Source organism: Cardiocondyla obscurior, linkage group LG07 (assembly GCF_019399895.1).
Source record: "Cardiocondyla obscurior isolate alpha-2009 linkage group LG07, Cobs3.1, whole genome shotgun sequence".
Taxonomy (NCBI): Eukaryota; Metazoa; Arthropoda; class Insecta; order Hymenoptera; family Formicidae; genus Cardiocondyla; species Cardiocondyla obscurior.
Window position 1 is genome coordinate 699,138 of NC_091870.1, and position 11,972 is coordinate 711,109.

The following is an 11,972-nucleotide window of genomic DNA, read 5'->3' on the forward strand; positions in this document are numbered from 1 at the left end:
AACAAAAGATTGATAGGGTTAGTAGAGCTGGCTGTCGGCATTGCGTCGTGTATAAGAAGCTAACGAAGCTGCGCATGCGTGGGACGTACCCGACACACGAGCGCAATCTAACATCCTTTTTCATTGACCAACGTGTGTTGTGTGTCGCTTTGTGGACGTGAGCGGTTCTCAAGCAGTTTTAAGCGGTTTATTTCTTATACAGGAAGCCACCGGTAAGTACACATTATCTAGCAGATAAATCGCCACGAGAAGCATTGGCCGATCAGTTCTATTTGGCCGGCAACGACCGAAAATTCGGGAAAGAAAAGGTGGCACGGAGATTATGGAGGACACATCGATATCCATTGCGAACATCACGACGAGCGATAAAACAAAATGGCGGGAAAACTGCGGCGTTGAGGGGAAAAAAGTTATTCGGAGCAAAAAATTTTTAGAAGAACACGCATAACGTTATTACGAATTTTTTACAAAGAATCGAGTAACGGAGATATTGGAAGAGAAAATAGTTAAACGACAGTAAAAAATTATTTACTTTCGATTTTGCGCGATTTTTAATCGAGAGTATATGAATTTTTTCTTCTCACGTTTAATTATAACCAACGTAAATTATATATATCGTTACTTACGTACATGTGCCTTTGCAGGAAAATGTCTCGTTATCGTGAGTGGGATCTATCTTGCAAGGTTTATGTTGGTAATCTTGGTAGCAGTGCTAGTAAACATGAGATTGAAAGCGCATTTAGTAAGTATGGTCCATTGAGAAATGTATGGGTGGCCAGAAACCCACCTGGCTTTGCATTTGTGGAGTTCGAGGATCCGCGAGATGCCGAAGACGCAGTTAGAGGATTGGACGGAACGTAAGTTTAAGAATTCTCATATTAGAATCTTTCGATAAAATATATGGAACGACGTTATATTGTAAAATTGTGCACTTTGAGCTAAGACTATCGAATGTTTTATAGACGATGCTGTGGAACTAGAGTGAGAGTTGAGATGTCATCCGGACGAAGTCGCCGTGGTGGCAGTGGTCGTAGACCAGGTCCTCGATATTCCAGGTAAGAAATTCCACGTCATTTTGTAATATTCGCGACTTTTACAGTGAATACAAGCGTTAAAGCTGTGACGCGGCTAAGCATTCCTCGTGAACGTAGGTATTTATGAAGCAAAAGAGCTTCTCTCCAATTTTTGGAGCGAGAGTGTGCTCTCATTCGCAAAGTAAACTCTGCACGAGTCTTTTTTCCTTCCCCTCAATGAATACTTCTTCGTGCACATCATCGCGATAATTGATATTAGCCCATATATCTGTTTAGGCATATAGATACATATATTAATATATATACATAATTATATTTACCATGTAAATTTTATTTTATTAATTTTTTTTATTTTTCTGTGTCTGGCTAATCCTCTTTTTCGTTTACGTTCGCAAGTTTATAGTCAAGTTGAATTCTTCAAGTTTTAAATTAAAGCCGCACAATGACGTTATTATAAGGCCTTTTGTAGAGATTAGACTGTAGATGTTAAGTGTGCATGAATATGGTAAAAGGGTAATTCTGAGGATTAGCCAGAACGCGGCTAAATCCACCCTGCATGTTCGCGAACAGGGAAATATTGCACTACTCGATTTTACAATTTTTGTGTACTAAAATAAAAGAGTGTAAGAAATTGTAAAATATTAATTATATTCATTTAACGTACTTAAAATGTTTTAAAGATTTCTTACAATTCTTTTTTTTTTAGTACTCAATTTGGGTGTTATTGGTCGTATTTTATTTTTTTATTTTTTTATTTTTTTTCCTGCTCCATTGTAACGTTCTTATTCATACGCTTTAGCAAACAATTGGATTTACGTGCGATATATCTGTTTCTTTTCTTTAATAAATTTGTAGGTCCCGGTCGCGCAGCCCTCGTAGGAAATCTCTGGGTCATTACCCGAGGTAAGACTTCCCACTCCTTTTAACTTCCGATTTCCTTTTTACAAATAAATCCGTTTTTTTTTTTCTTTCTGTTCCATCTCGCCGAAAATTTTCAGGTACTAATGAAAATCAAAACGTGACGCGAGGCTATCACTGGCAAAATACTTGGCAGACATACATTAGTTTTTTTTTAATTTTTTGTAGATCCTGGTCAAGAAGTCCACGGAGATCATTGACTAGTCGCTATTCCAGGTAATGAACTTTTTTTTTTAATCCGCGTTCTACTACTTTCGCATCTCGCTTCGCAATGGTTTTCAGAATCTACGATCCTGGCGAAATGGGATGGGCAATCAGTAGGTATAAGTATTGCTTAGATTCGTGTAGTACATATATTACACATATTGCACGTGTTTATACGTTTATATCATGAGAGAGTAGTCATTTTATTCGTTAGGTGTTTGAAGGTGAAGAACGATGATGGAATTTACTTAATTGGCAACGTTGACAAAAGGAAAAAAAAACGACAAATTAATTAATCAAATTTTAATAGAATTAATTTTGTTATATATATTTTTTCATCATCGTTCTCTTTATAAGCGGTTAAAACTTAGAAAAATTGACTATCTTAGAGACTAGTCGATCATGATTTCGGCAGATCTTGATCGACAAACGAGTTGAAAGTGGGAGGACAGAACTTAACGAACTGTGCGATGGTAGACGAAAATGAGGAAAGAACAGATAGATAAAAATAGCGCGATTAAAAGGCAGAAGTAAGAGCATGAATTTTAGAAGTGCGTGGTAGCTTCGGAATTACAAACATGGGCTTGCTAAGCGCGCAATTATTGATTTTACTTTTTAATATAAGGGAACGTGGTGTCTAATGTTAGCAAGCAGCAAGGGAAATAAAATTGAATACATAGTTTCGTGCGTGGTACGTTTGCAGTTGTTAAAAACTTTTATGAGATAGCTAAAATTACGAAAACGGATTTATTTTTAGTATTGATAGTAATTATTTTTTTATAAACATAAATTTTTACATTTTAGATTAATATCTCCTTTGTTAAATATCGAGTTTTAATTAATTATCCGTTTATTATAAACGAAATAACATTTTTATTATATTAAAGGGTATATATCTCAATCTCGAATAGAAATAATATATATTTTTGCTGCTTATCAGGGCTTCTTATATTAGCAGAAGTTAAGAATTAAACGAACGTTACTTTCATCACATCTCATCGCACACGCACCGCGGCATGGATAAGGCACGCAATACTTTGAGCATAAAAATTAATTAGCGTGAATCTAAATTTACAGTATTAATTTATTTCAAGATAGTTAACATAGCACATGCTTAATGCGTAGCGACGAGAATGTGGTGCTTAAGAAAGCAAGTGTATACATCCATCATATGTATAGATATCCGAATTAATCAGCACGAAAGCACAGAAAGGTCCTTCCTTACTTTTTTTTTTATATATTTTTTTTTTCGTATGTACTCGAGTGGGCAGTCTAGGACGAAAGAAAGCAAAGACCTGATCGGTGAGAACGGCGAGAAGCGAGCGCGCGGTGCAATTATACATTCATCCCAATTTGCAATTAATTTTTTTTTCCTCGAAATAAAAGTTCACGGAAAAAAAAAACGGAAGGGGGGGGGGGAACTGAAACATAAAAGATACGCGATAGTGGCCAGGAGTATGATAACGTTGATGATTATATTGCTAAAACTGACGTTTGCAGATTCTACCAGCGTCAGCTCCTAGCTCTGCTCGTCTCCCCGCCACTACTACTACTTCTACTACTACTACTACTACTACTACTGCTACTACTTCTACAGCCGCCGTGAAAAAAGCGTATGCGTACGCGAACGGAAAAAAAAGCGAATCGTCAGTCTCGCAATCGTCAATCGAACCAAACTGAACAAAAAAATATGCCTGCCTGCCCACTAACTTCCCAACCAAGTCACCATCAGTCACCACCAAGTCACCGAATATATAGGAAGCCGTCCGTACGTCTGTCACGTCACGTCACGTCACGTCACGTCACGTCGCCCGTCGATGTTGTGCGTTGTGGTGTTGCGACGTGCACACTGCACCCAACGGCGCAACGACCGAAAACAACAGTTTCCGTGCGTCGTCGCCGCTGCCGGAGTACCGCCAGTGCCCGAGACTGCTACCTTCGGAAAAAAAAAGAAAAAAAAAAAGAGCCAAAACGTTGCCTTTTTCGTTGCTGTCCCCCTACCCCTGTCTGTCGTTGCATCACAAAAATCGTTTTGAATCAGAAAAGAAAGAATATCCGTCGCTCTACTACGAGATTATTCCTTTCGATCACCACTACTGTTACTACTACTACTCTTCCACGAACACCACCGTCACTACCACCCACCAACCACCACCGTCACTACCACTATTACCACTATCAACCACCAACCACCAATCGACTGATCACCGGGTGTTGTGATCCACCTTCTTCAACTCTTCGTCTCAGCTCTAGACGGGGGACGGCAGCACACATCGAATCAATCATCAAAAACAAAATTCGCCACCGTGAGAAAAATGTCACCCACAACCGGCTGCCACCATCAGTTCGTGAACCAATCGCGATACAAACTATATAATATAAACAAAAAAAAGCAAAAAAAAAAAATAAAAAGAGTTAAGTCGTCTGTACAGTAATTCTGTCCACCGGCGCGACTCTTCATTTGACTACGATCGACTGTCTTCCCGACTGTTCGTCGTTTCGAGACCGACGTTTCTATTCTGCCACTGCTACTGCCACTAGTATTACTGCTACTGCTACCTCTACCACTACTGCTACTGCCAGTACTCGTCGACCATCAATTAGGGACGTGTGTTAGCCGCAACAACAACTGAGCGCGCGAGAGTTGCCACAGAGAGATCTTCTCGACCTTCGACTCCGAGCGAAATGATCACGCAAAATAAGCGAAATGATCACCACCTACTACACACCATCCCACCACCACCCACCAACCAACTACCACCACCAACTACCACTACATGTTCACAGTTGTCTGGTATTTCACCGATTTTCAAAGATTTTTTATCTCTATTTCTACTTTTATTTTTTTTTTTAAATATGTATCTAATTTTTTTTTTTTTTTTTAGTTTTTTTTTCTTTATTCTTGTTTTGAATTGATGATCGTTTCGGCAAAGAGTTCTGTCTGATGTTTCAAAGAGTTTATGTTACATACACAAGTTTTATAAATTAATGGATTTGATTAAAAATGAAGTTTATTGAATGCATTTTTATAAAATAATTTTTATGAATTACAATAGACGTGTATTTTAAAGAACTCTCAGCCGACACGTCTAATATAAATAAAATCGATCTATATCGAGATGTAACATTTACTGATAAAGTTTAATGATTTTACTACTAAAGTTAATCCTCTACTTTTTTTTTTGATTGGTTTCGCATTCGATTGGTGAGACATCATTTTGTATTAATTCATTATTAATCGTGTCTAACTATAGATTTAATACATCATCCTTTAGGTAAACTAGGAACTAGTTAATCCTAATTCTCTTACAGTTGTCTTGCGATGATTTTCCGTATCTGTGTTCGGTCACGTTACTCTGCTCCATCTCGAATAAAGTGTTATTTCAGCGTCATTTAATTTAAACTGCTAGTGCTTCAGTAAAGTGATACATAAGTAATTATTACAAAATACAAAATTGCATAAATTCTGTTAGTAAGTAATCATGAATTAGCAATTTTTAATGTTAATATAAAATTATTTGAGTAACAATTAAAATCATGATCAATATTATTTGAAAATAGTATATTAATGAACAATAATTATCATTATTTTGACAGTAGTAACATTTTAAACGATTGCTTATTCTAATATAATAATTAACATTTTTTTTCATCGATGTAATAACATTAAATGTTAACTTAAAACAAATAATATTACGAAATAGTTGTTAAAAAAAAGAAATTGCAATATTGATTCATTATTTAATGCAATTATTTGCTCCTAATTATCAATCCGTTTAAGATTTATTACGGAGCGAAGTGACGTGTTCTAATAATCTTGTCTATTACATTAAAATTAAATTGATTTCAAACTGCCTTTAATTTTTTAGGTCGAGATCTCGCAGCCCTCGCAGGAGATCATTGAGTCGGAGCCGCAGCCGAGATCGTCGCTCGCGTTCGGATTCCCGTGACAGACGGTATTAATATTAACTCTGCTAATTAAAAGAAACATAAAGTTAGAAAGAAAAGAAAAGAGCAAATTTTTTTTTTAATATAAAAGAAAAAAAACCAATGTAATAGAATAAATTAATAAAAAAATACCCGCTCGAATCTGAAAATTTTTAATGACAATTGGTTACTTAGCAAGAAAAAATTCCTTAAAATTATACAGCAAGAAATTCAATGTTCGCGCGCGGTGAAAAAGAAAGAAAAATTTGCCTGCTTAACTATGTATCACCCTTTTATCTAAACCTTATGTTCTTTATCTAATTGCAGTTAGATGCTAAAAGTTGAGGAGAAAAAGAGAGAGAAGTAGATAGAAAGAGAAAAACGAAAAAAAAAAACAAAAAAACGGACCGTTTTATGTACCAGATGGAAGACGAAAAGAAAACGAAATTGAAATATAGCGTGAAACAATTTTGTATGTACATAATAATACAGTGATTATTAACCACACATACATACCACATGCAACACGTCCGCGTCCGAGAATATGTGACCATAATAAAAATACAAAAAGGAGCGGAGTAAAAGACACTTTGGAAAATGTGAGTTTAGTTTGTAAGCCATATACTTGTTTCACTATGATACATGTACGCATATTGACATAAGCAGTATTGATGCACATATAACACATATTATTGAACAACTGCGCCACAATCAATTAATTACATTAAAAAGTGTGCTACTTATAAAGCAACTATATAAATCTGAATATTACTTTTAAGACATTTGATTAATAATTATTCATAATTATATATAAATCAATAATTATTCATTGTATTACAAAAGTACAAGAGGATGAAAAATAATGTGCTTCAACGTATTGTTTATTTGACTTGTACTTGGAGTTTTGAGACACGAATAAACTTATAGATGTGCTAAATTCACTCAAATTAACTTTATTGCACCAAGAGACACAGATCTCGACGAAGTGTGCTGAACAAAAGTAGAACAGCAAAAGATTTGACATATAAAATTAGCGTCAAGAGAACAGAGATCAAACTGGCTGAAATACTAAAACACACATGCACACATTTCTTACACTATACTTATAATACTGATTCCAATAATTATAAAAAATGTGAATAAAAAATTGAAAAAATATTGCATTAAAGTTTTCTTTTAGGTACATTTTCTGTTTTTGATGAAAAATTAAATTTTAACTAATAAATAATTTTAATCACTTTACAGTTGCTGTTCTGTTGCCCGATACCTTTCCCTGGTCGCCTCCTTAGCTTCCGTGTTCCTGTTCATCACAACACCTGCGAATACACGAGTGATTGAACTCGCACGCGCACGAATATTCGTCTGAAAAATCGTACGGCACTTTAAATAACGTTCCTGATCGCTTTAACCGTACGTGAAATGTAGAAGGCATTGTTATTAACAATCGACGTACCGCAGATGCCTATTATGTAAGTTATTTGAATCGGCAATTTAATATTTATTTTTAATCGAATCGAGAGCAGTAACTCGACGGTCATCGCTACTAACTCGTTCGAATATCAGTAGACGAATAATATCCGCGATTAAAACATTGTAAATTACGTAACAAAAATTTTTAGAAATTAGTACACGCATCGATGTTCGAATATCCCTCATTTCAAATAATTCCGCCGCGCTTAGCGTGTCGTTCGCGATGGATTTAGAGACGCGCTTGCGAGATGGCGCCAGTCGTTCGTAAAATTAAGAATTTTCGTGGCAAGTTCGCGGGCCTTCTCCGTGAATCTGAGCTTGAGCGACGCTTCAACTATCGCCGGCGGGTTTCTGCATACGAGTTTCTGAAATACGCGGAAGCTGTATCGACGAAGTTATATTTCAGGCAGTAAGATTTCGCGCTACTAGCAGCGTCATCGGGAAAAATACGCCACGTCTCGTCGCGAGTGCTCGGACTCGGTTGCTGAGGGCCGAGTCATCGTCTCGCATTCTTTCGGCGCTCGCGGCAACAGATAATGAAAACGAGGGCGCAATTATTCTTCTTTCGTGACCCTACGATTATAATTCTAAGTTTCGAGAGACGGATTCGGTTTGTTAGACTAGTTCACCTACATCATTTGATCGGATCTTCGCGAGTATCGCATACGTCACGCGGCAACGTAGTATCGGCCGAAGGCAACTTCACGAGAGACGCGCTCGAAAGAATCATGACCGCATTCAACGAAGGGCTAACTTGCGCGGCATCGGGACTTGTATTCTGCATCGACGATCTCTTGCGGCGATCGCCAACGCGATTCCTCGACACGACGCGGGTAAGAATCATAATTTGTACGAGGCTTAGATTTTCTCGATCGATCGGAGATATTTGGAAAGTTAAGGCTGCGCGGCGATGAACCTTCGACGAACGAATCGTACAACGGCAAGTTTTAACGCGGTTATTAGTAGTGTCTTATCCGCGTTTTTCTTATTTGATTGAGGGGCAGTTAATCCGCGTATTCGCGAGTGTATGCATATGCGTTGAAGAAAGAAGCGAAGAAGAGGTTGAGTGAAACCTGTGAGCAGATCAGCGCGGAAAAGCGGAGAGAAACCTGGGGAACGGACAAGAGCGGAAGGGAACGCAGGAGACGGAGACATCGGACTCGACGTCGGACGACGATGGAGCAGCTTGGAGGTAAATTTAATAATTAATTTAATAATTAATTACTTAAAATTTTAAAGAGATAATAAAGCGAGTAAGAATAATTTCTAAATTGGTATGTGTGTACGCGGACGTTTTTTTGTATTCGAGAATTATAATATAAATTTAATTTTGTTTAAAGTAAAATTAAATAGACAGCAATTGATATAAAAATTTATAAAACTTTATACTTACTATATTTTTTGATTTTAAAGTTTCTTTATGTAATGTCTTTGTAAAGACTTTAATATAAAAATAGAGAAAAATTTATTACCTTTATTATACTTAGCTCCGGAAAATGTTACGTTTTTTTTTTCTTTTAATTTAAAGTAGAGAACGGCAAAAAATTTTAACAATTCTACGATTAGACGTAAGCTACATTGCCTAAAGCGAGGGAGCACAATCTGACTCCTTGCTGACAAACGTGATAATCTTTTATAGGCAATGCTAGAGTTTCATCCAGCAGCTTTAGAATTTCCAAATATGCTTTTAATGCCTGCTCATTTTGGCCTTGTTCGAGATTAGTCGAGGCAGTTCTGAAAAGTGCATCTGTATCCTGCAAGATCTTTAAACCCTTCAGAATATTTGTACTTTTGCCACATTTTGCGCATCCGATCATGAACTCGTTTGTATCGCTTCGTACTAATAAAACGTTACCGCAGGATGGTCCTGTCTCACATTTAAATCTTAAAGAAAAAAAAGAAACGATATAATGGTGAAATTAACGATAAGTTTCCAATAAAATAAGATAATTTGATAATTACCACAATCGAAGAACAATATTAGTAGTTGAGATAGTTAATAAATACCTAAGTACTGTTGGATCCAATTCATCGAGAAGCGGCCAATGTCCCGAGCATGCCTCGCAATTACAATCGAACCAATATTGCACTCTTAATTTTCTTTTTCGCTCGCTCTCGGGCATGGTCGTAAAAATGGGACCGTAATTTTCAGAGATCTCTTCACCCGCGCCAATTGTACGAATAGCACGAACGATCATGGTGGTGCCGATGAAATACCTTGATATAAAAATAAAATATTATTTTACATTTTAATTAAATTTATTCAGTCAATAGTAATAACGAAATTTATTAACGGGGAAGTAGGGATTTAATATTTACCGAATTACACCGGGATTGCAAGAGTGATTCAGCATCGCCACCGTAGGATAAACTCCGCCTCCTATAAACATGCTCTTTGCTTTAGCGAGCGTTTTCTCCCCCTTCGGTCTTATTAGTTCTGAAATCTATAAAGCGAATTATGGAATCAAGCTTTGTAATTCAAATGCTTCGTTCTTATGTTACAGAATCGTCAAAGCAATGGCCGTACAACTCCGCCACTACACATCGAATCGGTGAGTGAAAAATATTTCTTACCTCGTGCGAGTTAAACTGCAATAATTGCAAATTGTGCAACAGCAGTCCTGCGATAAATAGTTCTTCATCCGATAATTTACTGTCCGCTGAATCAATGGTTTTCACATTTTCCGACAAATATTCACCGATTCTTAATAATCTGAATAACCAGGCTGCCATGTAGGCTCTGTGAAAAATATCCTCGGGCAATCTTTTGTCTTCGTGAGTAACTGTTGAAATATATAATTTTTTTTTTTTTAATATCTTTATCGCGATTGTTACAAATACGCAGATCTTTGTATAGAAAGATGTTAAATTTTTTTTTCTTTGTTTAATTAATTACCTAAGTTGTAAAAAGTAGTCGAGTAGTCGTCCCCTCTGTACGGATTCTCTGCGGAAATCTTCGGCATACTTTTAAAATCTCTGAGACGTTCCTTTAGCTTCATAGTTTCCTCGAAAGGTCTTCGCGTAATCGCTCTTAGGGCCAGGAAGCACGTGATTGAGGTTTTCGAGTGCCACAAGGCCGGCAATAGCTTGCACTCCCGCGAATGCACTTGGGCATCCGCATCTCTGCACCGGCGGCTGCAATACGCGACGCAGCTGCAGGTGTGACATGCCGCCGGTATCGGCACAAATATTCTCGCGAAGCACAGGTGACAATGCGTGAGCCTGGAAAATAAAACGTACACACATTAGTCACAACGTAATTTTCATACAACTCTAAACAGTTTAGTCTAAATTACATTTTAGGAAAACTGTCGATAAAAGAATAATAATTAAAAATAAAAGCTTTGATATCTGAATAACGGCAAGAGAGATCTATGAAACTGTGATCGAGTTAATCGTAATTTTTCAATATACCTATTTTCCGCCAACAAAAATTTACAATGTGGTCGTTCGACAATCACGATCTCGCCGGGTGCTATTTCTCTGGTCGCCACAGCGTGTCTCCCCACGTCACCTCCCTCGTCCTTAATCTCTACTGCTTTGCTGCAGGCGGGATACAAAGGATTCCTTTTTTTCACGGGTATAAACTTGTCTTCCGAATGTACGTTAGGCTTCTGCCTGTTGTGAATTTTCGATAGATTCTTCATAGCGGCCTCATTGAGCTGTTTACCCTTATCCATTACGGCGAGCATCACTCTGATGTCAGCCTCGAATTTCTGCTTACGTTCTAAGGACATTCTGGCGTCGTCCAGAGCCTGGAGAGCATGCCTGAATGCCACAACGGCCTCGTCGTGTTTTTTCATACCCAATAAGCACCTAGCCCGACGCTCTTCGAGCTTATAGGAAAGATCCTTTGGATAGCCGAGTCGCGTGGCTTCCTCGATGTCTTCCAACGCGTATTCATAACGCTCCAAGTGGTATAACGTAGCCGAGCGATTTGCCAGAATAATACTTAGTTCTAAACATTCAAACGTTTCGCATTTTTTAAAACAAAGATTGTACAAAGTGTTATATGTATGTGTCTACCTGTTAATGGCGCTAGGAGGACCGCGTTAGAATACGTCTCCAAGGCTTTAGTGAATTCGCCGCGGCCAAAAAATTTATTTCCGATATCTTTCAATCGAATAGCACCGTCGTTATCTTTGACCATAGGATTCTTCACTTCCAGAGGCAATTGGTAAGCTTCGGAGTAGCTCAAAATAAATGCCACCCTCTCAGCGTTAGATTCGAGAGCGGTAAACTTTTTAAAATCTTGCTGTCGAATCACCTTTCTTACCACTAACAAATTCGAGCGAAAAAACTCGCCAATTTCTGGCTCACTTCTCGACATATTTTTAAAGATATTGATACGTAATGACAATTAAAAATTATGCGCTTTGGACAAAATTGCAATTAACGATAATAAAGCACTTCGGATGA

The 11,972-nt window shown here is 37.4% G+C and overlaps 2 protein-coding genes across 8 annotated transcripts; one reads left to right on the forward strand and one right to left on the reverse strand.

Moving 5' to 3' along the window:
- The first annotated feature begins 62 nt into the window (after positions 1 to 62).
- LOC139104394 (RNA-binding protein 1-like) lies at positions 63 to 7,020 on the forward strand. 7 transcript variants are annotated; one of them, XM_070659848.1, is made up of 7 exons: positions 63 to 212; positions 645 to 857; positions 963 to 1,055; positions 1,890 to 1,937; positions 2,121 to 2,168; positions 6,026 to 6,112; positions 6,411 to 7,020. In XM_070659848.1, exons 2-7 carry the CDS (start codon positions 649 to 651, stop codon positions 6,412 to 6,414), a joined length of 489 nt encoding a protein of 162 aa, XP_070515949.1. In that variant the 5' UTR covers positions 63 to 212; positions 645 to 648; the 3' UTR covers positions 6,415 to 7,020. The 7 variants fall into 7 exon arrangements, with proteins under 7 accessions (XP_070515949.1, XP_070515951.1, XP_070515948.1 ...); XM_070659850.1 differs by lacking the exon at positions 1,890 to 1,937; XM_070659847.1 differs by lacking the exon at positions 6,411 to 7,020 and having other exon boundaries at positions 6,026 to 6,119.
- LOC139104391 (SET and MYND domain-containing protein 4) lies at positions 6,445 to 11,883 on the reverse strand. Its single transcript, XM_070659841.1, has 7 exons — positions 11,580 to 11,883; positions 10,968 to 11,511; positions 10,450 to 10,775; positions 10,128 to 10,336; positions 9,873 to 9,997; positions 9,561 to 9,770; positions 6,445 to 9,437 (listed from the first exon to the last, which is right to left on the reverse strand). Exons 1-7 carry the CDS (start codon positions 11,881 to 11,883, stop codon positions 9,116 to 9,118), a joined length of 2,040 nt encoding a protein of 679 aa, XP_070515942.1. The 3' UTR covers positions 6,445 to 9,115.
- Between the last annotated feature and the right edge of the window lie 89 nt (positions 11,884 to 11,972).

Excerpts from the sequence above, each read along its gene's own strand:
- LOC139104394 (XM_070659846.1), top strand. The coding sequence starts at position 649 with ATGTCTCGTTATCGTGAGTGGGATCTATCTTGCAAGGTTTATGTTGGT. Across the intron at positions 858-962 it reads GTTAGAGGATTGGACGGAAC|ACGATGCTGTGGAACTAGAG; the intron begins GTAAGTTTAAGA and ends AATGTTTTATAG. Across the intron at positions 2,169-3,656 it reads TTGACTAGTCGCTATTCCAG|ATTCTACCAGCGTCAGCTCC; the intron begins GTAATGAACTTT and ends TGACGTTTGCAG.
- LOC139104391 (XM_070659841.1), bottom strand. The coding sequence starts at position 11,883 with ATGTCGAGAAGTGAGCCAGAAATTGGCGAGTTTTTTCGCTCGAATTTG. Across the intron at positions 10,776-10,967 it reads TTTTTGTTGGCGGAAAATAG|GCTCACGCATTGTCACCTGT; the intron begins GTATATTGAAAA and ends TTTATTTTCCAG. Across the intron at positions 9,998-10,127 it reads TGCAGTTTAACTCGCACGAG|ATTTCAGAACTAATAAGACC; the intron begins GTAAGAAATATT and ends TTCGCTTTATAG.